The 27852-nt window shown below is 55.3% G+C and overlaps 1 protein-coding gene and 1 non-coding gene across 15 annotated transcripts; one reads left to right on the top strand and one right to left on the bottom strand.

The window, feature by feature from the left end:
- Positions 1 to 776: 776 nt before the first annotated feature.
- On the top strand, positions 777 to 27708 carry Mast3 (microtubule associated serine/threonine kinase 3). Of its 14 annotated transcripts, none has more exons than XM_006509708.3 (29): positions 788 to 882; positions 6336 to 6367; positions 9023 to 9112; positions 15740 to 15828; positions 15908 to 15977; positions 16122 to 16142; positions 16541 to 16619; positions 16789 to 16946; positions 17023 to 17098; positions 17486 to 17695; positions 17856 to 17957; positions 18031 to 18163; positions 18460 to 18518; positions 18884 to 18969; positions 19047 to 19255; positions 19530 to 19668; positions 20332 to 20464; positions 20932 to 21097; positions 21210 to 21311; positions 21560 to 21682; positions 22016 to 22125; positions 22227 to 22360; positions 23684 to 23925; positions 24101 to 24313; positions 24451 to 24677; positions 24834 to 24956; positions 25149 to 25285; positions 25371 to 25552; positions 25888 to 27708. In XM_006509708.3, exons 1-29 carry the CDS (start codon positions 844 to 846, stop codon positions 26409 to 26411), a joined length of 4008 nt encoding a protein of 1335 aa, XP_006509771.2. In that variant the 5' UTR covers positions 788 to 843; the 3' UTR covers positions 26412 to 27708. The 14 variants fall into 14 exon arrangements, with proteins under 14 accessions (XP_017168399.2, XP_006509771.2, XP_006509770.2 ...); XM_006509707.3 differs by having other exon boundaries at positions 15905 to 15977; XM_017312908.2 differs by lacking the exon at positions 9023 to 9112 and having other exon boundaries at positions 15905 to 15977.
- Mir7240 (microRNA 7240) lies at positions 7633 to 7690 on the bottom strand. Its single transcript, NR_106099.1, has one exon. It is a non-coding gene; the product is annotated as a microRNA 7240 (primary transcript).
- Positions 27709 to 27852: the final 144 nt, after the last annotated feature.

Here is a 27852-nt window from a genome sequence, read left to right as displayed (position 1 = left end):
AAACGAAGTGGCCAATGGCCACCGGTGGGTAAGCCAGTGGGAACTCCTACTCAGCCTTTTTAGGAAAGCACACCTGACAACCCAACAAGGTGGGTGGAGTTTGAAAAGATGTGAAATGGTCAAGGAGAGAAGAGTGTGTCAGGCTGGAGATGGGGCACAAGAGAGCCTGCTGGTAAGGATGGGGCTCTTTGGGGTGTGTATCTTAGGGTTAAGTGGTGGTGACGAATGTACTAAAACCCCTTATTTGTTTTGAGACAATCTCATGTAGCTCAGGCTTGCTTACTATTCTCTATGTAGCCAAGGATGACCTAAGGAGATCTCTGCCACCTCTTCTCATTCTGGGATGAAGGGTAAATGCCAGCATGGCCAGCTCCACACAGCTGATTAATTGATTGATTGATTGATTGATTGATTGATTGATTGATTGATTTTCAAGACAGGGTTTCTCTGTGTAGCCCTGGCTGTCCTGGAGCTCACTCTGTAGACCAGGCTGCCCTTGAACTCAGAAATCCGCCTGCCTCTGCCTCCCAAGTGCTGGGATTAAAGGCGTGCGCCACCACCGCCCGGCAATAAAATACTTTTAAAATCCAACTTTTTCTTAAAGATGGAGTCGGGGAATTTCTTCAGTTTTGTATCGAGGTGAGCGCGGCGGCGTCTTGCTGTGTGACCTCAGCTAGCTCAAAACCTCTCGGCCCCTCCGAAGGCAGCTTTGCGAAACGCTCCGGGCCGGAGGGGCGAGGCCTGCCGGGCGTCAGCTGATCAACAGGACCAATGGTGCCAGGGGGCGGGCCCGAGGGAGTGGGGCGGGCCGGTGGGCCGAGCCCGGCCCGGGAACACACAGCGATGGACGAGCCGAGCCTCCTGCGGCGCCGTGGGCTCCAGGTGAGGTGGGGTGCGGGTAGGAGGGGGGACAGAGCCTTCCAGGTCGGGAAACTAAGGCAGGGAGTGAGGAAGGCGGGAAGCGTCAGATTGCGCCCTCTGCTCACTTGCTGTCCAGAACGGTTTGCGTACGAGGTGATCTCTGTTAGATGGGGAAAACTGGAAACTGAGGCTGGGCTCTGGCTTGAGGAGAAGGAACTCGAGGGTTCCTGCACCACACCAGCCGGAGGGCGTGGAGCTTCAGTATGTGCAGCCACTGAGGTGAACACAACCCAGCCTCCTGCCAGGGTCGCCTCTAGCAGCTAGTCTCCTGCCTTCGGTTCCTTCCAAAGATGAGCAAACCGAGGCTCTCGCCTAAGGAAGCCTCAACAGAGACTGCCCGGTTGAGATTCCATCTCTGCAGGAACACAGATCTGTGTGACCACGAAAGATCTGCAGGGTGTGTGATAGTGGTGGCTTCTTCGAGCCTCAGTTTCTCGATTTGGCGTTGCGCCTCCGGGAAGTAAGAAAGTGGGTATAGAGAGATCAAAATGCAAGTCCAGGGCACTCCCGGGTTGTGGGACTCTTGAGGCGACACCTCTGGCTTCTCTGGATCTCAGTTTCCCCATCTATAGCATCTGCAAAACTCATAGCGGTTTGCCTGCTTCGTTCTGAGACTGGGACCGCACACCTAAACGACCAACAGCTTTGCCGTGGGGATCTTCGTAGCTACCGTCTGCCCTGCTTCTACAGTGTGCAGAACCTCAAGTGGCTTAGAGTTGACCGCGCAGAGTGGCACCGGCCGCGGGAGGCAGGCGCAGGGCAGAGGAATTTGGGGAAGTGAAGATTAAGTAAAGCTGTTTGGACAGGGGCAGTGGGGCGGGTCCCCCCGGGCGGGTCCCCCCTCCCCGAAGAAGCCGCGGAGCGGAGACCCTGGCGGGAAGGCGGGAGTGGGGGCGGGGCTGGTGCGCGGCGGGTGTCGCCGGGGGCCCCAGTTAGATGCGAGCCCGCCCTCGGCCTCTTAAAATAGAGACACCGCCTCCGGGTGAGTGAATGGGGGCGCGGCTGACGTCAACAAGCGGGACCTGTTCCACATGGGTGGTAAATATTTTCAGATGACAGGTCCCACGTTACACACAGGGAAACTGAGTCCCGCAGAAGTATAGCGGTTCTCAGGGTCAGGCGGCCATAGGTTGGCTGCAGGGAGGACCTGAGGAGCGGGCTCAGCAAGTGCAAAGGCCCGGAGGCCATGGCTGGGTGTTGTATTTAAGGGGAACTAAAGCCTGTAGCCAGAGGTGGGAGCTCATGCCTACAATCCCAGCACTTGGGCGGCAGAGGCAGGAGGGTCCAGGAGTTCAAAGTCAGTATAGGCTCATCTTGAAAAATCCAAACAACAAAACCATCCAGAAAAAAACAAATTCACAGTTGGAGCTGGGTGGGAAAGACAATGGTGAGCTTTTGAAAAAGCTAAATTTGGGGGGGGGGGCTGTCGAGAAGGGTAAAGGCATTTGCAACCAAGTCTTACAACCTGAATTAATCTCCAGAATCAACATGGTGAGAGAGTTGATTTCCACAATTTGTCCTCTGAGATGCAAACATGAGCTGAGGCACGTGGGCACACCCATATAGTAAATACACACACAAGTAAATGAAAAAGAAAAATAAGCTGGGTGGTGGTGGCACATGCTTTTAGTCGCAGCACTCAGAGGCAGAGGCAAGTAGATCTCTTGAGTTCGAGGCCAGCCTGATCTACAGAGTGAATTCCAGGACATTCTTGTCTATATAGAGAAACCCTGTCTCCTCGGGGGGCGGGGGGGAGAAAAGAAAACAGAAAAAAAAATTTAAAGCTAAATTTCGATGCCAAGGTAATCGGTAATCCAGAGCAGTGGTAGGTGCTGGGGCAGGGAAAGCTCTAGTAACAGGAGACAAGAGGGCTTAGACGACACTGGAATAAAGGCCAGAGTAGAATAAATAAACATAAGAAAACAAGCTGGGCGGTGGCAGAAGTTCATGCACTTTTCTGTCCTTAAAAGTTCGCCCAAGGGCTGGAAAGATGGCTCAGTGGTTAGGAGCACTGACTGCTCTTCTTAACATCCTGAGTTCAAATTCCAGCAACCACATGGTGGCTCACAACTATCAGTAATGAGATCTGACACCCTCTTCTGGAGTGTCTGAACACAGCTACAGTGTACTTACATATAATAAATAAAAATAAAATCTTAAAAAAAAAAGTTTGCCCAAGCCAAGCTATGCTTTTTGAGCAATCTTTGACTGGCTTAACAGGTTAAAGCCTCAGCCAATCAAAGGCCAGGCTACCTGTGACAGCCAATAGGAGTGCTTGGAGGCTGATGCTGGAAGTCTAGGCTCCACTCCTAAATGATGGAGGCAGCACTTCTGGTAGCCAAGGTTGGCCTCGAACTTCTAATCGTCTTGTCGCCTCCTGAGCAACATCAGGCCAGGCTAATGGCTCAAGGGATGGGGCCCCAGGCTGTGTGTGCCCGGCAGCTGCTACCAACTTGAGATCAGGCTCATGGTGTAGGCCAGGCTCGCCCACTTCAGCCTCTAGGGTAGTTAGAAGGCAGACGATGCTCTCCCATGCTGCAGAATGGTTCATTTGGGAATGAGTTCCCCCTCCCCCACACGTAGGTATATTTAGCCACCTCCTCCAGGAAACCCTGGAGTTGGAGTTTTGTTAATGGTGATGGTGCACACCTATCATCACAGGAGTTGGGCAACTGAGGCAGGAGGATTGCTTCAAGTTCTGAGGTCTGTTGGGGCTGCAGAGTGAGATTGTGTTTAAAAAACAAAAGCCAAGTCCCCATTAGGCAGATAACCTCTGAGACTGGACTTTGGGTTCCAGTGGACCCCAGGCCCTGACTCACAATATAGTCACTGTTGGAACCACCCAGTCTTATCAGTTTTAAAATGGCAGCAGCCTACCCCAGCCTGGCATGCCACCATGGACAGCTGCTGCCTCTTGACCTCAGAAGCCCCTGGCTCCTGTGCCTGGAGCCACAAGTCCCTCTGGGGTGAGGCTCCACCATAGTGTCCAGTTCCTCCTGGACACTATGAGATCTCTAGGCTGGTGATGAGTCCCACGGGACAGCATCACAATCCATGAAGAATCCCTCAACACAACATTTTTAAGGCAGCCGTAGTTGGCTTAGTGGGCTGAGTGCTTATGGCTCAATAGAATGCTTGTAGTTCAGTGCTTGCCTAGCATGCATGGAGCCCTTGGGCTCCATCCCCAGCATCGCATAAGCCTCCATCAATCTAGCACTCAGAAAGTAGAGACAGGAAGGATCAGGAGTTCAAGGCTACCCTGGGCAGAGGGAGGGAGGGAGGGAGGGAGGGAGGGAGGGAGGGAGGGAGGGAGGGAGGGAGGGAGGAAGGAAGGGAAGGGAAGAGACAGAGACACAGACTGTCTCAACAACCACAACAAAATAGCAGTCCCGGAGGGCCATCTCCTGTGATCCCAGCACTCTGCAGGCTGAGACAGGAGGATGTGAGTTCCAGGCCACCAGTCTGCATTGCAGAGAGAAGCCCTAAGAAAAATAAATAACAGCCAGTGGCTGGGCGTCTGTGTGGGAGTTGCCACAGGAGCAGCTGTAGAGGAGGCTGCGGAAGCAGATGGCACGGGGACGTCGCGGGCCCACTTCCGGGGAACTTTCCGGGCCTGGCACCCCAACACCCCCCCCCCCCCGCTGGTCCTTTTGTATCTTGGGAACGCGTTTAAATCGTCCTCACTGACGATGTGCCGGCACTGGGCCCTATGGAACCTGCTGTTTTCTAACTCAGTTAACTCAAAGCACAGAGAGGTTAGGCCAATTGGCAGACTCCACACAGCAGGACCACCAGATCCCAAGAAAAGGCCAGGATGGTGGGATCCCAGTCTGAACCCTAGAGTTCATATTCTGTTTCTTTCTGGCTTGGTAGTGGGGGGGGGGAGCTGGTGAAAAAACACCCCGGGTTCCCCGCGCCCCACCCCCGACTGGCCAAGAGGAACCCCTAGGGTATCAGAGCACAGCAGGGGTCCATCTCTCCCCCTTTGCCAGCCAAGTGGTCCAGTGCCTGGCAGTTTCGCCCTCCCCCTCCAATTGGCTGTGGGGACGGATGACGCCACTGGTTGCCATGACAAACACCCGCCTGGGGATGTGGGTAGTCTGGAACCCACCATTGTAAAAATAGTCTGTGTCCCCAAAGTGGCTGCCCCAATGAGTGTGTCTGTTGAGCTGGGGCGTCTAGAGAGTCCATTTCCCAATTCCTCTCTGTCTCTATGCCTCAGTCTCCGAGCCTGTACAGTAGATGCTGAGTAATGAGACACAACATGGTCGTTTCTGTTTAATTTGTTGCTGGGCTGAACAGTAGCTGGAAGTAATGTGCCCTGGTCATGTGCACAGCTTTCCTGATGTTAAGTCTACTTCCAACAAGGCTTTCTTAAAATTAAGGGGGGAAAAAAATCTCCCTGATGGTGGTGGTGCAAGCCTGTCATCAGCAGCTGAGAAGCCAAGGCAGGAGAATCACTATGAGTTGCGGGTACCTAGAGAGAGCCTGTCTCTCATGTTAGGGAATGGCCCAGCCAGGCAAGCCACCTGCCAGGAAGCTGGTGCCTGTCTTTCCCTGGGATCCACACTGCAAGAGATGCAAGTTGTCACATGTGCCATGACACGAGTGTGTGTGCACACAAGCACACAGACATAACCACATGATCAGAAGGGACTCTGGGGGCAATGGGGCCCAAGGCCAGGCTTCCTTCTCCTTATATACAGGACAGGCAGCCAGAGTTGGTACAGATCAATTTTTTTGAGTTCTCAAAGGATAAATCTAAGTGTCTCTACCCTGGACCAGAACCAACAACTTCATAGGCTCTGAGGATCTGGAGAACTAAATTGGGTTGTTGAGGTGACAAGTGTGTCCACTAGTCCTAGCACAAAATTTACGTGTTTGTTGTAAATTATTATTACTTGAAACAAGTCTCCCTCCGTAGCCCAGGCTAAAATGAAAATGTTCCTGCCTCCACCTGCCATCGCTGAGAGGCCAGGTTTGAGCCACTGAACCCGTCTTCATGTCTTCTTTTCCTTCCATTACTTTATTACATTATTCATTAATCTTGTGTGTGAGCACACACCCTCAACCACTTGCAGGAGAAGGAACCCTCCTCCCATCGTGTGGGTCCTGGGGATCGAACTCAGGTGGTCAGGTTTAGCAGCAAGCCCCCTTTCACACTTAGCCCCAATTATGTATTCATACCCCCTCCCCACCAGCAGGGTGAGGCAGCTTGAGAGCCTGGTGGGAATACTGCAGGTCAGAGTAAGGACTAAGCCACTGAACATCACAGAAGGCTGAAGTTACCAGGAGGACCCTGAGGCAGTGTGTAAGCAGGGAACAGGTCTTGACTGGGTCTTGGGAAGCTGATGTTGGGGTGCAGAGGGTGGGGCACTTCCTAGGTTGACCCCACACTTTTTGTCTCATTTCAGAAGGAGCTGAGTCTTCCACGACGGGGGCGCGGGTGAGTAATTGATTCAATGATTAATACAGCATTGCCTTCTCTCCTTCCATTTGTGCATCCATTGAGGCAGGAGATGTCATCCCAGAACCCCCTGGAGATTCTCTGTCTCTGCCTTGCAAGGCTGGTGTTACAGGTGGGCTGCTGTCATGACCCTGAACTCCTTATCATTAGCAACAATCGCTTTAACCACTGAGCCTTTCCCCAGAATCTCCTTCCTTGCCCTCACCCCCCAAAGAACACTTCTCAGGGCTGGAGAGATGGCTCAGCAGTTAAAAGCACTGGCTGCTCTTCCAGAGGTCCTGAGTTCAATTCCCAGCAACCACATGGTGGCTCACAACCATCTGTAATGGGTTCCGATGCTCTCTTCTGGTGTGTCTGAAGACAGTCTTCAGACACATATAAATAAATAAATCTAAAAACAAATAAACAAATAAACAAAACAAAACCCAACAACTTCCCACCTTGGGGTCCAGCCAAAACATAGTTGCCTGTGATTCCAGCAGCACCCAGGGAGCTGAGGTCGATTGACAGTTCCAAGCCAGCCTGCACTACATAAGATCCTGCCAAAAAACAAAACAAAACAAAACAAAACAAAACACAAACCAATATTTGGGGCCGTGACTCCAGTGTAGATGGCTTGTTCAAAGATTCGAAGGCCATAGGCTCCAGAGGTGGCTCAGTGGCTAAAGGCAATTTGCTGCCATGCTCCGGATGCATTGGCGGCCCCAAAAGTTGTCTTCAGACCTCCAGGTGTGTGCAGGGACAGACCTATACTAAATGAATAAGTGTAGAAAGAATTGATTCTCAGCACTGGGGGGAGGGTGCGATTATGAAATATTAACTTCTAACCCAAGTACATTGGAATGGGCTTGCATGACAAGAGACTCGCTTCCTTTTGGCGCCGGCCAACAGAATCTGTGATGCTGCCATCATCTGGGGAGCTCTGGAGCTCAAAGAACATTTTGTTCGGTGCGTCCCGGGTTTACAGATGGATAAACAAAGACTGGGGGAGGGGTTCACCTCCTGTTCGCTCCAGAGAGCAAACAACCTTGGACGCCCCATCTTTGAAAGTCGCGCATGTCTCAGTCGGAGGCTTACAAGTTTTTGAGCACCTGCCCGTTGGAGAAACAGGGGAAAGAGATGTTTCAACCCCTCTGGCGCCCCGGTTCTTAATGGGGGGACACAAAACGTGAAAAGTGTGTGCTCAGGCAAAATTAAATGGAATGAGACAGGCGCCCGGGTCATTTGGAGGAGGTGAGGTTTGGTGTTGGAGAGGACCAACGGCGGGCAGGGCAGGAGGAGTCCGACGGCGGTCCTCTCCAACACGGTCAATGTGTGGACAGTTCCAGACAGGGGGCCCAGGAGTGGAACCTGCTTTGGCAGTGAAGGCGGGGCTGGGCGAGGTAGAGGAAGAAACGCAGGTTCTGAGAACAGGGTCTCAGTCGCCCCAAAATCATGTGTACTACGGCTGGGGCAGGGCTGGACCTTGTCCTTAGTGCGTTGTGAGGGGCCGGGGACGGGAGGAGCGCAGTGCACCGACCTCGAGGGCAAAGTCGGGGCCAGAGTCCTCCAGGAGCTGCTAGCTCTGCCACCCGTGCTGTACGTGACTCGACCCCGGGCTTTCAGGGACCAGATCTGTAGGGGCGCGACGATGGGAGGGGACACGACAATGAGATCTCGGGTGGGAGATCCCAGGCCACAGAACCCAGGCCTTCTTCCCTCCCGGCCCGTGGCTGGGCGGCTGAATGTTCCGGAAACTGGTCAAAGAGGGTCAGACAGCAGCCCCCCAGGATTGCCCGCAGGTCTCTCTTTTCCGAGCGCGCACGCTCTCCAGAGCTGGGCGCTCAGCCCCGCCCCACCGCGCGAGGCTCCGCCTCTGTCCCTGCCCTCCACCACAGTTCTTAAGCGGTACCGCCCACAGACAGGCCCAAGAGCCAGAGTCCACACACACACACACACACACACACACACTCAGAGGCCCCGCCCACCACCTCACCCCCGCGCGACTGGGGTCCTGCAAGTTGCTTCCAAACGCCCAGCCCATAGTACACTTTTGAGGCCCAACCCCACCAGCCGCATCGGGCTCTGTTGTACTAGGCCCCGCCCTCTTCAGAGTCTCCTCTCTCCCAAGCCTCCCATAGCTCCGCCTCTCATTCTATAACTCGGTCTACACACCAGAATCCACGCCCACGTTCTTACTCAGGACCTCTCCAGAAGCTCAGCTCCTCACCTATAGCTCCCCTTGTAACTCCGCCCACACCTCATAGCCCCACCCGAACCTTGTAGTCCCGCCCCATCATCCTTTAGTTCAGCCCCGCATCTTTGTAGTACTGCCTATAGTCCTGCCCCTCGGTCCACCGTCTGTCCCGCTCCTGGACACGCCCCGTAACCCGTAGCCCCGCCCTGAGTCCCCGCCCCCGCCAGCCGCTGGTGCGCGCGTCCCTCTGTCCATAGTCCCAGCGCGTCTGCTCGCGCCCGGTGCCACCGGGCGTCGGTTCCCGCGGCGCCGCCATGAAGTCCCGCAGGGAGAAATTACTGATCCCCGCGCTGACGCTCGAGTGAGTACCGAGGCCCGAGCACCGCGGTACGACCCCTGGGAATCCGCGGGGGTCACGCCGGGTCGCCGCGGGGTCACCGCTCGCCTCTGTCTTGCAGTCTGTCGCCCAGCAGCCAGAGCCCATGCCTGTTGAGCCCCGGCAGCCCGTGCAGCCCGTGCAGCCCATCGCTGGGCCTGCAACCCTGGAGGTGAGTGGCGCCGCCCAGCACGCGCACCCTCCACCCGGGCCTTTCACACCCCCTCGCTGCCCCAGGCCTCAGTGTCACCCCCTTCTTGGCTTCACATCCCGCGGGAACACCCAGCCTCAGGCTAGAGCTGGACAGGTGTCCCAGGCCAGGTCAGAACTTGAGTCCAAGGACTTCTTGAGACAGGTGCTGGATTCCCAGGGCCCTGTTGGGTAGTGACCAGAAACTCCCTGTGGTCACACACAAACCCAACAGGCTGCACCAGACTGAAAATAGCCATTTCTGCTCTGATCATATTTCCTACTAAGGGAACTGAGGCTCAGAGACAGACCTGTTATGACCCCCTAAATCTGGAGGCCAGCTTGGCCACCACACCCCACTTAGAGTCAGCACCACCCTCTGTGACTCTGGGGCAGGTATCAGGGACTTGCCCATGTGAAAGTCAAGTCTTGACTTACCTGGGAGCCATTTACACCTTAGTATAAATGAGCTGCTTAGCACATTCCATAGATTTTGTAATGGGGAAGACAATATACTATGGAGTCCACACTGAATTTCTATTGGGTTACCTTCATTCCCTCAGCAAACGCCTACTAGGCACCTAACCAGTGTGCCAAGTAGAAAGTCCATAGTTGTGAACAAGTATGGCAGACATCTCCCTCCGAGGGTTCTCGTTTGGCTGGAGGAGGTGGCCAGCGAGCAAACAAGTGACAGTGTTCAAATGCTAACCCCTTGGGGAAGTGGATTGGAGCCATGGACAGAGCTAGGTGAAGGTAGCACTGGAGAGCTAGCACTGAGTGCAAAGGTCCTGAGGTAGCCTTTTGAGGGGAAGAAGGTCTTGTGGTGATTAGGACATCTGGAGGAAAGCTGGTCTGTCTGGAATGGGTTGCCCAGTGGGAGGTAGGCACTGCTGTTGCCACATTTCCTCAGGAGTGGGTGGAGGAGATCCAGGGCATCCTAGGAGACAGTGTGAGGTCAGATACATCTCTAAGTTCTTGGTTCCAACCCAGGGGAGGGCAGGTGAGAGGAAAGGGAGGGACCCTAAATTGGGGTTGCATGTGACTAAACAGCTTATACCTAGAAGAAATGGAGGCACTGCTGGGGACTGGAGCCCAGCCTACCAGGCAGCCACAGTTACCACCAGAGGGTGGCAGAGCCACTTTGCCTGTAGCCCCAGAGCCTTGAGCCTCTCACATTTACTGCCCTGTGCTGGAACAGAGTGAATGGGATTTGTCTGGCAACCATTTATACACCTCAGTATGGAAGAGCCCCTGTACTGTTGGAAAAAAGGTCCTCGAGTGTCCCATAATCCTTATGATGCCCAACCTTGTGCGACCCACCTGCCTCTCCCCATCTGTCCCCTGACATATCACTCTAAGGTGCATCCTCCGGAGTGCAAGCAGATCCCAGTGTTGGTGGAAGGAACACACCCTGCTGAGTGAGGACACCTTTCTGCGCCATTGTTGAGAGTTTATTTCCTTTACAACCTTGAGAGTCCCTAAAAGGCTTGGCCTGAATCTCTCTGCTCACACTGTATGCTCTGGGCAGGGCCCAGTATGCAGCAGATGTTTATTTGATGCTCTGACATTGATGAATAGAAAGCATGTAGAGGCCGGGATGGTGACAACGCCTTTAATCCCAGCACTTGGAAGGCAGAGGCAGGCAGATTTCTAAGTTCGAGGCCAGCCTGGTTTACAAAGTGAGTTCCAGGACAGCCAGGGCTACACAGAGAAACCCTGTCTCCTAAAAAAACAAACAACCAAAAAAACCAAAAAAAGAAGAAAGAAAGAAAGAAAGAAAGAAAGAAAGAAAGAAAGAAAGAAAGAAAGAAAGAAAGAAAGAAGGAAAGAAAGGAGAAAAGAAAAGAAAGCAGGTAGAGGGGCTCTGTTGGCCTTTAGGGTCAAAGGCCATCTTGACTTGACCCTACAGGCCACAGACTGCCCAGGGCCTTGGAGGCCAGGCTCAGAGGGAATGTACCTGGGGTGTGCAGGGTATGGGGGCTGGGGACAGTGGTCCAGCTATTTGGAATGTGGGAAGAGGTAACAGGATGGGTTGGCCAGATTAAGACATACCCAAGGCTTTGCCATTTAAGCAGTAGCAGAGAGATAAAGCAAAGTCCCCAGAGCAAGTCACAGGTGATGTTATGGCCTCTGCCCCAAGAGGGTTTCATCTAGAACCCCTCGGCAGAGGACCTGTGAGCAGGGACCCCTGTATGCTCAGCCTTGCCAGGCAGGCACTCTGGATAGTTGCATAGCCCAGTTCTTCAGAGTGGGAAACAGGCCAGGTGGGCTGCTAAGGCATTAGTCTGTGGCTGGGGATAAGGAAACAGCTGTGTATCAGGTGTGTCGTGGAGGTGTGTTCCCAGGCACAACAGTGGTGGGTGGCTCTTCCTGGAGGTGTATGAAGCCCAGGGCTCCATCACCATTTGTGTCCACAGTCAGGAGGCTTTGAGCTCAGTGCTCAGACCTGACACAAGGTGATCATGATCCTCTTGGTCACATGTGGCCACTTCAGGGCCTGTCCTTGTGACTCAGAACTTGGGCTCTAGCCACTCCCTTTCTCCAGGTCTTTCCATGATGTAGTCTTCAGCTTTTGTCCCCTCATGCCACCAGCTCCTCACTAGAGGCTTAACCCTCTATCCCAGCTTCTCAAAGGTCTTTCTTTGCTTTCCAGGACAGACATGGAGGCGCTCTAACACCATCCATGGCTCCCTGTTGCATTTTCAGTGAGCTCCAATCCTTATTGCAGCTGTGTGGTTAGCTCAGCGAGCACCCTCCTCCCCATCTGTGACACTCTTTCCCCATGCCCACTGATTCTCTTCTTTCTCATGGTCAAAATTATTATGTTGCCTGTCTGCTTGCCTTCTTTGCTATTTCTTGAGAAAGAAATATCGTCCAGGCTGGCCTTAAGTTCCTACCTGTACCCCTCAAGTCCTGTGACAACAGGTGTGTGTTACCACCTCCAAAAGTGTGGTGAGGGCTGGGATGGAGCCCTCCATGCCAGGCAAGCATTCTGCCAGCACAGCTATATCCCTCTTTCTTTGAAGTTACTCTTTGACATTCTTCATCTGTCTCCTTATCTGAGATCAAGGACTACCTTGAAGTCACCCCTAGATGTCCCAGAGGCAGGTAAACTGTAAGTGTTCAATAAATGTTTATCAAGTGAATAAATGACTGGATATGGGTTTGTGCTGCAGCCAGCAGCATGGGAAACGCCTGACGTGGCAAAGAGCCTGGAGGAGACGTGGCAGAGTCTCAGAGTGACTTGACAAGGATGAGTTGGGGAAAACCTGGGTGCATGTGCCTCAGTTTCCCCAGCTATCTTCTTGCACCAAATATAGGATCTGAGCTTCAAATCCGAGCAAGGCTCTGATCCGGTGTCTAAAAGTCCAGGGAGTCGGGTGCTGTCAGAATGACCACTGGCTACCTAGGACCTGGGGGAAAAGGACATATTCCTTTGGTTTGTAGTATATATGACTTATCGCCTTTGGTAATGGCTTTCGTGGCCATGCACACTGCGTTCATCGCAGACATCATACAGATGGGAAGGAAAGGGGAAGAGCCAGGCAGGGCTAACACCTCCAAGTCAGAGGGCAGACCCGTCACAGCCTGCACTACTAGCACCGCCAAAGCTCTACTCCGCCGTCCAGGCCCTAGCAACGCCCCACCTGCTTGTTGTGGCCCTAGCGACGCCCCGCCCTCACCGCGCAGTGCCCTAGCAACGGCCAGGTAGCCCCGCCCCCCCAATGCTCAGAACCATAGCAAAGCCCTGCCTGGGCTGCTGAGGTCCATAGCAACGCCTCGCTCTCCTGTCAGGGTGCCTCTCCTGGTGCTTAGAGCTCTAGCAACAACCTGCCTGTGTTGCTGAGGTCCATAGCAACGCCCCGCCCTTGCTACCTAGAGCCCTAGCAACGGCCAGGTAACCCCGCCCCCTATGCTCAGAACCCTAGCAAACCCCTGCCTGTGCTGCTAGGGGGCCTAGCAACGCTCACGTTAGTCCCAGAGCCCTAGCAACGTCCACTACGCCGCGCCGATCTGCTCGGGGCCCTAGCAACGCCCCGCGCTGTCCCTCAAGGCCCTGGCAATGCTGGGCACCGACAGGCGGGTTCTAACTGCGCTCCATCCCAGCGCTTCCGGCAGAGCTGTAGCAACAAAAGCTCCTTAGTTGGGGACCCTAGCAACGCCCCGCCTAGCACTGTAGCAACGCCTCGCCCCCCTTCCTCCTCCATCACGACGCCACGCCCCCTCAGGCTCCGCCCCGTGACTGGGCGGGGCTCCCAGCCGGGCTTCCTCCTTGCTACCGCGCGCGCTCCTTGTTGCCCGCGGCCACTGGGCCGCTCTACGGGGCTCAGGCCGAATCCGGCCGATCTGGCCGAGGCCCGGGCAGACGGAGGGCGGCAGCATGTCCGACCCCAGCTACTGGACCGCGGTCGCGGCCCCGGGGCACCGCAGCCGCCTGGCCAAGGGTGCGCTGCTACAGCGTTCCAAAAGGTAGGGACGGCTTGGGGCGCAGGGTCTAGCTGTGGACGCCGGTATTTGAACTTGGGACTCGGGCCTTGCAAAGCGATGAATTTGGGAAGAATGAAGCAGTCTGTTCTGGACACTCAGCGGAAATGTTGGCGCAGATGCAAATACTCATGGCCCAGACTGACGAGTGGGTGGCAGGTCTACAGCCAAGAAGGCATGCTTCTCCTCGGCCCAGGTCCTCCTTTGCAAGGCACAGAGGCCAAGAGAGATGGTGCCTCAACTGTCGACCCAGGTTCTAATTGTAAGATAGCTTTTACCGTGCGGTGTGACTCCAGGTAGTTCTTCAACCTCTCTGTGCTTGTGTTTCTCTGTATTTAGGTTAGCATAGTTGGGAAAAGTCTGAGATGCAAGGACCCTGAGTGCTCGATCCAAAGCTTCGACTGGGCCTTGAGATAGTGTGGTGCCTACCATGGCTTACAGGCCTTTTAGAGCAAGGAACAGTGTAAGCAGTTGGCATTTAATGTGTGCTCAAGTGAGATGATCCAGGTTCTCTGAGGCGTCCAATATGGTTGTTTTCAAGGTCTTGTCTAAGCATAAGGGAAAGGAACCAACCAGTCTCATTGGCTACCGGTGCAGGACCATGGGACAGCAGGGCAGGGAGAGGATGTGGCTGCCAGTGTGTGTCGTGTGCAGAGGGGGGGCGACAGGAAGTCTTGCAGGGCCCTTTGGGTTCCGCTTCTGCACCCACACTTCAGCCTAGGGGGCAATTCTTTACCCTCTTGGTAGCTGGTAGCCCCGATTTCCCTGTGTGAAGAGCAGGTACAGTTGGTGGGTCCCCCAGCTCAATGCTGGTTTGTACTGTGTCCACACCTGTGGCTTAGCTGACTCTGGGGGCGTGGCCTCCTGTAGGCAGGCTCTTAGAGCATAGGTCCCCCAAGGCCAGCTTCACAGGGTGTGTTGATTTTGTGCACCTTCTGGTTGTCCTGATGGGGAAAACAGAGCCTCCTGCAGCAACAGACAGGCTGGGCTCAGCTCCCTAAAACCTATGCCCTTTGCTGCCTGCGGCACCTCCTATCTTGGCCTGCAAACTGCCCTTCTGTTACCCAAAACCCTCCCTGCCTCCTTAGGGCCCCTCCTGTCGCTCCCTCCCTGACACTTTTACAGAGCTGCGTTGGTGGAGGGCTGTGTGGGCTGCTCTCCTTGCCTTCAGTCAGAGCCGCCGTTGCTGGGTGACTGTAGGGGGCTGGGAAGGAGGGCAGGATCCCTGTGACTTCAACTCTGCCAAGGTGGAGGCGAAGCTCAGGGTCTGGTGGGCAGAACGGGCCAGAGACCTGGGCTGGGGGATCAGGGCAGGTGGGCCGAAAGGGACATGGGTTTGTATGTAGCCCACACTGTAGCCCCCAATTCAGAGACTGGATTGAAGGGGTGTGATACCACAGACTGAAGCATTAGCTCTTTGGCAGGATCTTGGGAAGGTAGGGACAGCAGGTTCAGGGACAGGGAGGGGGAGTGGAGCTGGCTTCCTACAACCACAGCCTCTGGGCATCTCCTGTCTCCACCAGACATCTGGGTGTGCCTGGCTGCCATCATGGTGTAAGATGAAAGGCCAGGGGCTGGGAAGGAAGAAGTCAGTGTGTCCTAGTCACCTGACAGTGTCCCCACAAGGCTAGATGGGTGTTCTCCCACCATGTCATATGGTGGTAATGAGGATGGAAAGGGAACGTTGAAACAGTTTGTGTCCCATGTGTCATCGTAGGAGATCAGGCATTGAGAGTCACCTCTGAGTCTGTCCCAAGGCCAGCCTGTGCTATATGAGACTGTCTCAAGAATAAGAAGATATGTTTGTGCTGGGTGTGGTGTCACACACCTTTAATCCCAGTACTTTTAAGACTGCAGAGGCAGGTTCTGTGAGTTCAAACCAGCCTGGTCTACAGAGTGATTCCCAGGACAGCCAGAACTCCACTGAAAAACCCTGTCTCAAAATAACAAAAAGAAGGGGTATTTGCCTAGGGGTGACTCCCAATGGGTCTCAGAAACCCCTTAAAGGGACCAACCACAGGGGCATCGTGGTTGGTCTGGGCCAGCTTGCAGCCAGCCACAGCACACTCCCAACTATCCCCCTGTCCCTCAGTTTTGTCTTCTAACCCTGCTGTCCCCTCCACAGCTGCCGCAGTGGCAACCGTAAGAGCTTGGTCGTGGGGACGCCCTCACCCACTCTCTCCAGACCTCTGTCACCACTCTCTGTCCCAACTGGTGAGCGGGGGAGATCCAGGTGGGTGGCTGGGTCCTGCTGCCACCCCAAAATGACTGTGTCCCCACCTCCCCTCAGCAGGTAACAGCCCCCTGGACAGTCCTCGGAACTTCTCTGCTGCAGCAGCCATCAGTTTCCCCTTTGCCCGGAGGTAAGTGTCCTGGCCTCGCACGGGGCTACTAACCCTCATGGGGCCAGACCTGCCTGGCCCTCATTGATTTCTGTCCCCCTCCCTTGGCCCCTTCCTGCCCGGGTGTCTGGTGGTGGTCCCTCCTGCGGCTTCTACCCTCCACAGCCACCTCTCTCACGGTGACAGGTAAATTCAGAGTTCTGGGAAGGAAGAAGGGGCTGCAGTCTGAAAATCAGAAACTCACTAACAGCTGCAGAGGTTCACTAACCAAGCACTGACACGGTGCCCAGGGCCTTTAATTCCACCAAGGATTGAGCCACCAAAGCTGTGTGTGCGTGGGTGCAGGGGGCTGAAGCCCCCCCTTGGATATCCCTGAGTTGTTTGTGGGCTGGGATCTTCCAGTAGCAACAACTGACTGGCCAAAGCTTGGGCTGCACCCTATCAGGGAGGGTTTCCTGGAGATAGTGGACCTTGCTGCCTGGAGGGTTCTTGATCCAGAGCGGGCATCCGCCAACACAGCTTGCTGTAAGTCCCCACCAACACAGGGCTGATCTGCCTTTCCATCTGTCCCTGTCCTTCTCCAGGGCTGACGGCAGAAGATGGTCACTTGCTTCCCTCCCGTCCTCGGGCTATGGGACCAACACTCCCAGCTCCACTGTATCGGTACTGACAGCTGCCTGGGCAGGTGGAGTGGGGTGAGGGGTGGACTGGAGCAGACGCACGCCCTGCTGTGATTTGTGGGGCTCCCACTGCTTGCAGTGGGCCTCAGTGGGCCTGTGGGATGCTAAGGTGCTGGGTCTGGGCTGTGACGCCGACCTTTTCCTTGCCCCAGTCAAGCTCGTCCTCCCGGGAGCGTCTACACCAGCTCCCCTTCCAGCCCACAGCAGACGAGCTGCGCTTCCTGTCCAAGCACTTCCGCAGCTCAGAGAGTGTGGTGGACGAGGACGGAGGCCGTTCTCCACGCCTGCGCCCACGCTCACGCAGCCTCAGGTAGACTTGGGCTGGGACCTCTCCACCCCACCAGGGCCTCCTCTGTGACCCTCACCTTCCTGTGTCACCCTTTCAGCCCTGGACGCACATCAGGAACCTTCGACAACGAAATAGTGATGATGAACCACGTGTACCGGGAGCGTTTCCCCAAGGTGTGTTGCTGATTCCTTTACCCTGTAGCTGCCACTCTGTGTTAGCAAGGCCTAGTACCCGGGCCCTGCACCCTGTCACTCACCAGAACCCCTCCCACCACTAAGACTCTGTTCCTAGCCAGTCACCAGAATCAGACCCTCTGCTGAGGCCACCCCAGCTCTGATCAATGCTGTCAGTCATCTCCACCCTGTTTCAGTTATCCCTGTCCCACCCTTTATTCAAATCTCACCCCTTCTGCCTGTCCTGTCTGACGATAGCCCCGCCCCCGACTGAACCGCCCCCTCTCAGACTTCTGGACTGTCCTCTGATCCATTTCTGTCATTACTTTCTACACGCCCCCTCCTGCCCTCCCTCCCTCCTGCCACTGATCTCTGCTCACATCTCAGGCCACGGCGCAGATGGAGGGCCGGCTGCAGGACTTCCTGGCAGCATTTGCTCCTGGCGACCGCCTGGCACTGGCAGACGGTGTCTTGGGCTTTATCCACCACCAGATCGTGGAACTGGCACGGGACTGCCTGGCCAAGTCGGGCGAGGCTCTGGTCACTTCCCGCTATTTCCTGGAGATGCAGGACAAGCTGGAGAGGCTGTTGCAGGATGTATGTGAGGCCGGGCCTGACAAGTGGGCACGCCCATAGGGGGTGGGGTGTGTTGGGGACACGCCTTTTGGGGTGGAGTCTGCGGAGCCATGGCTGTCCCCTATAGGTGTGGGCGGGGCCTCTTCTGTGGGCGGGTCTCGTCAGGTGCGCTTGCCCACAGGCTCACGAGCGGTCGGACAGCGCCGAGGTGGGCTTCATAGTGCAGCTGGTCCGAAAGCTGCTCATCATCATCTCCAGGCCAGCGCGGCTGCTCGAGTGCTTGGTAAGCAGAAGACGGGCCCCTGGGATTCCGGGAACTAAGTGAGGGCTCACGGCTCACAGCTTCTCCCGCGCAGGAGTTTGACCCGGAAGAATTCTACCATCTGCTGGAGGCTGCAGAAGGCCAGGCCCGCGAGGACCAGGGCGTGAAGACTGATCTGCCCCGCTACATCATCCGCCAGCTGGGCCTTGCCAAGGACCCGCTGGAAGGTGAGGGGCATCTAGAATAAGGACGATCTGGGTTGGAACCCCGGGCTCACTTTGCTTCCTAGTCCCAACATCATTCTGCCGCTTTATGACAGTGACCCCTGCCACCAAGGGCAACGTTCAAAGACTCACTAGGGCTGTTGTTTGCCAGTCCCTGGAGCAGAACACTGGAGAGCTAAGGCTCTGAGGCATGGCTTTGCTTGAAGATTCTATAGTTCTTGCTACTGGGCTACATAGTGAATCCTGTCCAAAGAGCAAACAACCAAAACAACAACAGCAACATTTAATTTCTTTGACAGAGATCCAGCCCCTGAATGACCTTGATGAAAGCCAGCCCCCTGCTCCTGGATCCCCTGAGGTGAGTTACAAGCTGAGGTAGAACTGTGTTGCCCTTTCGTGGGTGGTTGGATTAGGGGGTGAGTTTGCTGAAGTATATGCTTAACAATTGTGATTTGGGGGTGTGGCTGCAGTGGGACTGCCCCATCATAGAAGTATCCGAGAGCTGGACTGGCCTGTAATGGGCACAGAAAAGGTGGGTCTTGAAGGATGTGTAGAAGTTTGCTGGGAAGCAGGCTCTGCTCAAAAAAAAATTTAAAAATCGTAAGAAACTTCCATACTGGTTTGACAAGTTTGGACAGAGAGGAAGTAGCAACATCAGTGAGAAAGCAGCTTAGACTTGGGGCCAGCTTTGCAGTGGACAGACCCTGAGCTCTCCCCTTGCAGAGCCGAGGCCTGGGTGGTCCGTCTCGGAGGAAGCCATGTGAGAGCGACTTTGAGACCATCAAGCTCATTAGCAATGGAGCCTATGGGTGAGTCCCGGGTCCCTGCTGGGTGCAGCTTTGGACTTGGAGTAATGGCTACTCAGCGTCTCCCTTCTTGTGTGCAGGGCCGTCTACCTGGTGCGCCACAGGGATACGCGGCAGCGCTTCGCCATCAAGAAAATCAACAAGCAGAATTTAATTCTGCGCAACCAGATCCAACAGGTGTTTGTGGAGCGAGACATCCTCACCTTCGCCGAGAACCCCTTTGTGGTTGGCATGTTCTGCTCCTTTGAGACCCGCCGCCACCTCTGTATGGTCATGGAATATGTGGAAGGTGCGGCCCCTAGGCTGCTAGCCTGCCCCCCTTCCACCCCCAGGGCACAGCTGGGGAGGCCCAGAGAGGGATGGGTGGGGATCCTGGAGGGCTTCGGCAGGTGAGACGGCCACCGTGCAAGGGAAATACCATGTATTTTGGCACTAGCTGTGGGCAGAGTTCCATCCATCTTAGAATGCTACCCTGCTGGGCAGAACCTATAGACCGAGTCCCCGCCCCTTGCTGACCTCAGCAGCATGGGCAGGACCCAGACCTGATTCAAGTCCCCGTGTAGGGGGTGACTGCGCTACGCTCCTGAAAAACATGGGCCCACTGCCCGTGGACATGGCACGCATGTACTTCGCGGAGACGGTGCTGGCACTGGAATATCTGCACAACTATGGCATTGTGCACCGAGATCTCAAACCTGACAAGTGAGTGGCCAGGGTGTGGCTGTGGCTCAGGGCGGAGCTCTGGGCGGGGCCATGGTGTTAAGGGTCGGGTAGGTGCTGCTGGGACCTCATGGGGTTGCCAAGATGGCAACAGAGAGACCCTGCACACATGCACCTGCTCTGCCTTTAGGGTGGAACTCATCTAGTCCCACCTGTCTCTGAAGCCGGGACCTCTGGGTTCTTGGCCATGTGCTGCTGCTGTGTGCACTGAGCTCAGCAGATGTATTTGACACCTGCTGTTTCTCTCGGCACTTCATTTAGCGCACAGACAGAAGTCACAAACACGTGCTTCTTTGTGTGCCTAGGCATACTAGAAGGGGCCAGTGAATGAATAGCGGTGTATACAGGAAGTGAGCTTTGGGGGATTTTATTCGTAAGGAGTGGATGTAACTGCACAGTGCATAAAAAAGGTCACAGCGGGACATGGTGGGACAACCACAGAGTGAGAGGTCACCCTGAGCCACATGAGCAAGACAGTTTTTGTTTTTTTTTCTTTTGTTTTGTTTAATGCATGTGCATTCTGACATGGGTTACCTAGGGAGACCGGGTCTCAAACCAGTATATACAAGGGGTCTCGGCCAATCTTGGCAACTGTGCTGGCTCTGGCCTTCCCACCCAGCCTGAGGGTCCTGGCCTCACCCACAGCCTGCTCATCACCTCCCTCGGCCATATCAAGCTGACGGACTTCGGCCTGTCCAAGATCGGCCTCATGAGCATGGCCACCAACCTGTATGAAGGTCACATCGAGAAGGATGCTCGAGAGTTTGTGGACAAGCAGGTGTGACCCAACCCAAGGGCAAGCCTGAACCCACCCAGGCTAGGCTAGCCTCATTTCCCATGTGTGTAGGTGTGTGTAGGCTAGCCTTATTTCCCATGTGTGTAGGTTTGTGGGCTAGCCTCATTTCCCATGTGTGTAGGTTTGTGGGCTAGCCTCATTTCCCATGTGTATAAATGTGTTGGGGCTAGCCTCATTTCCCATGTGTATAGGTGTGTGTGTAGGGTAGCCTCATTTCCCATGTGTGTAAATGTGTGGGGGCTAGCCTCATTTCTCATGTGTGTAGGTGTGTCTAGGCTAGCCTCATTTCCCATGTGTGTAGGTGTGTGTGTAGGCTAGCCTCATTTCCCATGTGTGTAAATGTGTGGGGGCTAGCCTCATTTCTCATGTGTGTAGGTGTGTGTAGGCTAGCCTCATTTCCCATGTGTGTAGGTGTGTATGTAGGCTAGCCTCATCTCCCATATGTATAGGTGTGTGGGACACCCGAGTACATCGCACCAGAGGTGATCTTCCGCCAGGGCTACGGGAAGCCAGTAGACTGGTGGGCCATGGGCGTCATCCTGTATGAGTTCCTGGTGGGCTGTGTGCCATTCTTCGGGGACACGCCTGAGGAGCTGTTCGGACAGGTTGTCAGTGGTGCGTCTTAAAGGGTCTGAGGTGACCACAATGCTACCTCATGGTGGGGTGTGCTGGAAGGTGCTAGAAAGAGCATTCTGACACTCCCCCTCCCCCCGCCCCGGAACTTCAGATGAGATCATGTGGCCAGAGGGAGATGAGGCCCTTCCCCTTGACGCTCAGGACCTGATTACTAGGCTTCTGCGTCAGAGCCCAATGGACAGGCTGGGGACTGGTAAGTCTGTGGGACAACTTTACTCGAGACCCAATTTACCTGGCTGTGTGGAGGAGGGAGCTGGGAGCTGGGGTTTTGAAGGGTCTGTAGGAGTTAACATGCATTAAACTTGGAAGGAAGTACTTGGCTCTGGTGTTCCCCATTTTTTTTTAACCACATTTCTGGGTCTGTCCTGGCTCCATTCAGTGGGAAAGGAGGCGGGGAGTGGGGAGCGGGTAGTGTGCAGAGCTCAGCCAGCCTGTCTGCAGGTGGCACCCATGAGGTGAAACAGCACCCCTTCTTCCTGGCCCTGGACTGGGCAGGGCTCCTGAGACACAAGGCAGAGTTTGTCCCACAGCTTGAAGCTGAGGATGACACCAGCTACTTTGACAGTAAGTGGGGACCCTGTGGATGCAGAACAGTGCCTCCTGCCCATGATCCCTGTCTGTGGCACCCCTGCATGTTAGGGGTCCTCCCTGTCTGCTCCTCTTACATAAAGCAGCCTTGAGACATATCCTTGGAATTCCTGCTGTGACCACAGAGCTTTGGGGACACAGTAGGGACCACCAGAGTTTAGATCTGCTGTGCAGGAGTCTGTTCCCAGATGCCTGGCAGGCTCCAGCTCAGGTTCCCATGCTGGCTGGGCCATTCTCCTGTAACTGAGCAGGACAGCCCTGGACCTCTGGGTGTCCCTGGCTGCCCCAGCCTCCCCTTCCCTCCCACAGCTCGCTCTGAGCGGTACCGCCACTTGGGCTCCGAGGACGACGAGACGAATGATGAGGAGTCCTCCACGGAGATCCCCCAGTTCTCCTCCTGTTCCCACCGCTTCAGCAAGGTAGGCTGGCCGGTGGCAATTTTCCTGAGTCCGTCTGCCTGTGCGGGGTGACCTCTGTCACCGTTCCCTCATTACTGACATTAAGAGAGAACACCTCCCAGGTTTACAGCAGCTCTGAGTTCCTGGCCGTCCAGCCCACCCCAACCTTTGCTGAAAGGAGCTTCAGTGAGGACCGAGAAGACGGCTGGGGGCAAAGCCTCGGGGACCGTGGCCGCCGGCTGAGCGCTGACCTCCGGTAGGTGGGCTGAGGAGTTGAGAACCAGATCACAGAATCTGAGGTAGATGGAGCCTCCCAGTGGCCCAGTAGGAAAGAGTGAAGGCAGGAGGTCCCTGCTGGTCTCACTCCTATGGCTTCATATTCCTAAGACACAGTGGCCGCTGTGCTCCATAACACTGTGGAACTTGGCTCCATGGCCCTTTTCTACCTCAAACACACTTGCCTAAGAAACTCCATTTCTCCTTCAGGCTGCAGACTCAATAGAAACAATGTTGGCTAGAGGGTGAGAAACTGGGCTTTTGGGGTTGAAGAGTAAATGTAACTTTTATTCACTAGATGTAATTATTGTCTCTGAGGCTTATTGCCCTCTGCTAACCTAGGCCTAGTCCTGGAAGCTTCTAGCCTCTGTACAACCTTACCTAGGCCTAGGATGTTTTCAGCCTCTGAGGCTCACTGCTGAGTAAGCTCACCCTTTCTAGTTCTTTCTGAGCTCTGGCTGTCTCAACTCAGCTGTTCCAACTCTATCTAACTCCTCTTCACACTGGCTGATTCAAACACACTCTCTCTCTCTCTCTCTCTCTCTCTCTCTCTCTCTTCTCTGCCTCCCTTCCTCCCTCCCTCCCTCCCTCTTTCTTTCTCCCTCTCTCTCTCTCCCCACCTTCTCCTGAATTGCCCCGCTTGGCCTCATAGTAATTCTGGCAATCTGTTCTAATCTTCTGGCTCCTGATTCTTTGGCTCGGTCTGTCTTCACCTGTGTAGAGTTATTCTCTCCCTGCAACCTGCCTCTGCACAACTGTCCCAGGAGAACTGCCTCCTCCTCTCTGCACTGCCCCTCACGTAGCTTCCCATTCCTCTTCTCCTGAGTTGGGCATGTGCTACTCTGTCAAATCTTTCTCTGATTCGTCACTTTGTCTGCCACTCAATTAGACATCACTTTCAAACATGGGTACTTCCTTCTACAAACTAACTTTACCTTCATTGTTTGGGATTAAAGCTGTGTACTAATCGTTCTGTATTCCAGCCAGGGGGAATATAGAGGCGTGCTAAGGCATGTTGTTGTTGGTTTTTTTTTTCTTTTCTTTTTTTTTTGGTTTTTCGAGACAGGGTTTCTCTGTATAGCCCTGGCTGTCCTGGAACTCACTTTGTAGACCAGGCTAGCCTCGAACTCAGAAATCCGCCTGCCTCTGCCTCCCAAGTGCTGCGATTAAAGGCGTGCGCCACCACGCCCGGCTGCTAAGGCATGTTGTTATTCCAGTCAAAATTGCTGTATTAAAATCTCTCTCCACTGAATAGTTCTGCAAGCAGGTGTGGCTGAGTGACATAGTCTCTTCCCTCAAACAGGCTAAGGTCCTGGACACCTGCCTCTTCCTGTCAGCCATCTTCCTGTCAGACTGACCGGGGTCCTAGCCCGTCTCTCCTAAGCACTATCAGTTTGGATGTGATGCCTAAATTTGCCTTCTCCTCTGAAGATGAGGGAGCAAGTTCAGGACCTGCTGATCCCCAAAAGCCTGTCTTCATTCTGGGGGAGCCTGATCCCCCACCCCCGACCACCCCAGTGACACCCAAGCCCTGCAACCTTTCTGGTAAGTGGGCTTCAAGGTGAGTGGGGAGTTGTTGAAACAGGAAAAGAAGTTTCTCCACACAAACTTGAGAATAGACAGGCCTTACACACCCTGAACCTGCATTCTACCTTCATGGGGGGTGGGGGGGCTGGGATGAGATGGATAGGTGTCAAGCTCACCCAAGTTGTCCCCTCAGCTGACACAGCTGTCCTCAGCCATGCCCGCCTTCGAAGTAACAGTACAGGAGCCCGGCACTCCACTCCTCGGCCCCTGGATGCTGGCAGAGGCCGCCGCCTAGGAGGCTCAAGAGATCCTGGCCCTGAGAAGCCCCGGGCCTCCCCTGGTGGCAGTGGGGGTCGAGTGCCCAAGTCAGCCTCTGTGTCTGCCCTGTCCCTCATCATCACGGCAGGTGATATGTCACTTTTCCTTGTGGTGGGGTGCTTCTAGAACTGGACACAAGGCCAAGCGCCAGGGTGGGGGTCATGTGGCCACATGGGAGAAGAATAGAAACCCACATGTAATGAGTGTTCTTCCCACCCTCTACAGACGACGGCAGCGGGGGCCCTCTCATGAGCCCCTTGTCGCCCCGCTCGCTGTCCTCCAATCCCTCCTCCCGAGACTCCTCACCCAGCCGGGACCCATCACCAGTGTGTGGTAGCCTGCGGCCTCCCATCGTCATCCACAGCTCAGGCAAAAAGTATGGCTTCAGCCTGCGCGCCATTCGTGTCTACATGGGTGATAGTGACGTGTACACGGTGCACCATGTGGTCTGGGTGAGTCCTCGACAAACCCCTCACTATGGGACCTGGCTGTGGGAATCAGGGTGCTTGCCATCCCTGAGTGGGTCCTGCCATGGGCTTGTGGGGGTGTGGCCTGCTATACCTGACCTCCGTGCTTTGTCCGCCCACCCCCACCCCCACCCCTGGCAGAGCGTGGAGGAGGGGAGCCCTGCACAGGAGGCAGGACTGCGTGCTGGGGACCTCATCACACACATCAATGGGGAGTCAGTCCTGGGCCTGGTACACATGGACGTGGTGGAGCTGCTGCTGAAGGTGCGACCGTGGACCCCTGGCCTGAGTGTGTGCCCACTGCGCATCTTGGGCAGCTGTCCCTGACACCACGAGCCTTTTATGGCTGCACCTCCTCTATCCTGGGGTCCAGGGCAGAGGGGAACTGAGTGTCAGGTGCTGGACAGGTGCCATGGACCCTGGAAAGCTCTCAGGTGACTGGTGTTCCTTCCGCAGAGTGGCAACAAGATCTCCCTGCGCACCACGGCCCTGGAGAACACCTCCATCAAGGTGGGACCCGCGCGGAAGAACGTGGCCAAGGGCCGCATGGCCCGTAGGAGTAAGCGCAGCCGCCGGCGTGAGACCCAGGACCGGTGAGCAGGGAGGCAGGGAGGCAGGGAGGCCCCAGCAACTCCCAGACTTCTCAGCCTCCCTCACTGTTACCATGTCTGTCCCCAGGCGGAAGTCTCTGTTTAAGAGGATCTCAAAGCCATCTTCTGTGCTCCACACCAGCCGTAGCTTTTCCTCAGGCCTCCAGCACTCTCTGTCCTCCAGCGAGAGCCTCCCCGGATCACCCACTCACAGCCTGTCTCCCAGCCCCACCACGCCCTGCCGCAGCCCTGCCCCCGACGCCCCCACAGGTGGGCGGGCTCTCAGCCTGGCTTTATGAAACTCTGCCTGTGGATATGAATGTATACGCACGCCTGTGATAACAATCAGTAAGGAGTCATGGCTGTGCTTGAGTTCAGTGGATGGCTTGGTGGCCTTGTGTTCATTATTTAAGGGTCAGACTATGCAAAGAGGAGGCAGAGGTTTCTGGGAGGAGGGGGTGGGTCAGTGAGGCCTGGCTTTGAAGGGTGGGTAAGAGTTCATTAAAGCAAGGCCAAGGGTGGGTGGCAATACTGGAGGGCATAGGCAGTGCCAGTTTGGCCCCACCGCTAGGAGGGGGACACTGACCAATTCCTGTTGCCCACAGACACAGCATCCCCACCCAATGTGTCCCCAAGCTCCAGCAGCCCCGCTTCTCCAGCCACTGGTCACACCCGTCCCAGCTCCCTGCATGGCCTGGCAGCCAAGCTCGGACCACCTCGTCACAAGAGCGGTCGCCGCAAGTCCACAAGCAGTATCCCTCCATCTCCGCTGGCCTGCCCGCCCGTGCCCACGCCCCCGCCACGCTCACCATCCCCCCTTCCGGGGCACATCCCCATACCCGCCCGGTCTCCTAGGCTGCGTAGGGGCCAGTCAGCCGACAAGCTGGGCCTAGGCACCAGTGAGAGGCTGGATGGGGATGGAGGCCGGCGCGCCCGGGGGGCCGAGGCTGAGCTGGTCGTCATGAGGAGGCTGCATCTATCAGAGCGTCGGGATTCCTTCAAGAAGCAGGAGGCAGTGCAGGAGGTGAGCTTCGATGAGGAGCCTGGGCCGCCTCGCGGGGTGCCGAAGATCGCTGTGCAGGGTGCAGAGGCCACACCTGGAACCCCAGGACATGCCAGGAAAGACTGACCACCTCTGGCTGCAGTTCCTTATGCAGCTATCATCTTCACCAAGTCACACCTAGATGGGGTGCAGCTATCAGCCTGGGACTCGGCCGAGGGTGCCCCCTTCCCAGGAAGGGCTGGGATGGGGGTGCCAGTGACTTGTAAATAGCAAGCCCTCGCGACTAATTTATTACTTTTTATAAGCAATAGCCAGGCTGGCCCGCCTGGTGGACTCGGCTGTCTTGTCCTTGGCCCCTGGAGCACAGCCTACAGACCCTGTTCTCTGGGTCAAGGCAAAGCACTTTGGGCAACTTCTGTGTTTTCTAGTTTGTCCTTTCCGTGTGTGTGTGTGTGTGTGTGTGTGTGTGTGTGTGTGTGTGTGTGTGTGTGTGTGTATGTGTATGTCCATCCCATTCCCAACCCAAGACCCACTTGAAGGCACACAAAAGCTGGTCCCTACTGAGTTTTGACAGAATTTGGAAGCTGCACCCTAAAGCAGGCGGATCACCAATTCTGTGGCAGGCTATACTCTGAAGACTACCTTCTGTGTCTGAATAGCTCTCCTCAGACTGTCCTTACTCCACTCTGCCTGTGATCCTGCATGCTTCAGTTTAGGGGAAGTATGGGAACAAAGGACTTGGGGGATGAGGAATGCTCTGGTTTGAGGCAGAATAGCCCATATACCTTGCAGGAAGTAACTGACAGACCTAAGGGCCATCAAGGTGGGGAAGGTGTCCACTGCAGGGTGGGACAAAGCACTTGTCCCAAGTGAGGACCATGCCTGACCACCAACCCCTGCACCACAAAGTCTATGCCCATGTGCACGAGGCCCAGCATGGTGAGTGCCAGAGGACCGAGTGTGGACCCCAGCTATGCTGTGTAATTCTAGAGGAGTGTCTTTCCCATTCTGTGCCTCTTTACAGGACTAACCCCAGTGACTTGCACACTTCATGTGCACTGAGCACACCTGAATTCCCCCCAGCTTTGTGTGATCCAAGAAGCTGAGGTTCCTAAGGCCAGAGGCATGTCCCACAATGGTCCAGTAAGAGTGGCAGCCCAGGACAGGCTCTCCTAGCCCTACTGTGAGCATGGCCATGGGGGAGCCCAGACTCCCATGCTGTGTGATCTAGCAGCCATGTAGTAGGTTGCCAGTGGTGCAGCTCTACACACTCCACGAGGGGAATTCGCAGGCACTCAAACCCTCTGCACCTCCCTGACTCGCAGCCAGTACCTTCTGCTGGAAGGGAGACCAAGGCTGTGCATGAGTAGCCCTCTACCCATCTTGGAGCTGGCATCAAATAAAGTCCCATGAAGACATCTGATACTGGTGTGTGCATTTGTGAGTGGCTGGGGGTAGGGAAAAACTGATGGCTCGATATCATCTAAGTGAGTTTTGTTGGCTGTATAGGGGTTTGGTTAAACACTTAATCCAAGCCAGCCTGCATCCCAGCTACCTAGCAGGCTGG

Source organism: Mus musculus, chromosome 8 (genome assembly GCF_000001635.26).
Source record: "Mus musculus strain C57BL/6J chromosome 8, GRCm38.p6 C57BL/6J".
In the NCBI taxonomy this organism is placed as follows: Eukaryota; Metazoa; Chordata; class Mammalia; order Rodentia; family Muridae; genus Mus; species Mus musculus.
Note: the sequence above shows the minus strand (reverse complement) of the source record. Positions and strands in the feature narration are given on the sequence as shown.

Bases quoted from the DNA above. Each gene is read 5' to 3' on its own strand.
- Mast3 (XM_006509707.3), top strand. From the start codon at position 844: ATGGACGAGCCGAGCCTCCTGCGGCGCCGTGGGCTCCAG. The intron at 16,143-16,540 runs GTAAATTCAGAG...GTCCTTCTCCAG, and splicing joins CACCTCTCTCACGGTGACAG to GGCTGACGGCAGAAGATGGT. The intron at 20,465-20,931 runs GTGTGACCCAAC...CCATATGTATAG, and splicing joins GAGAGTTTGTGGACAAGCAG to GTGTGTGGGACACCCGAGTA.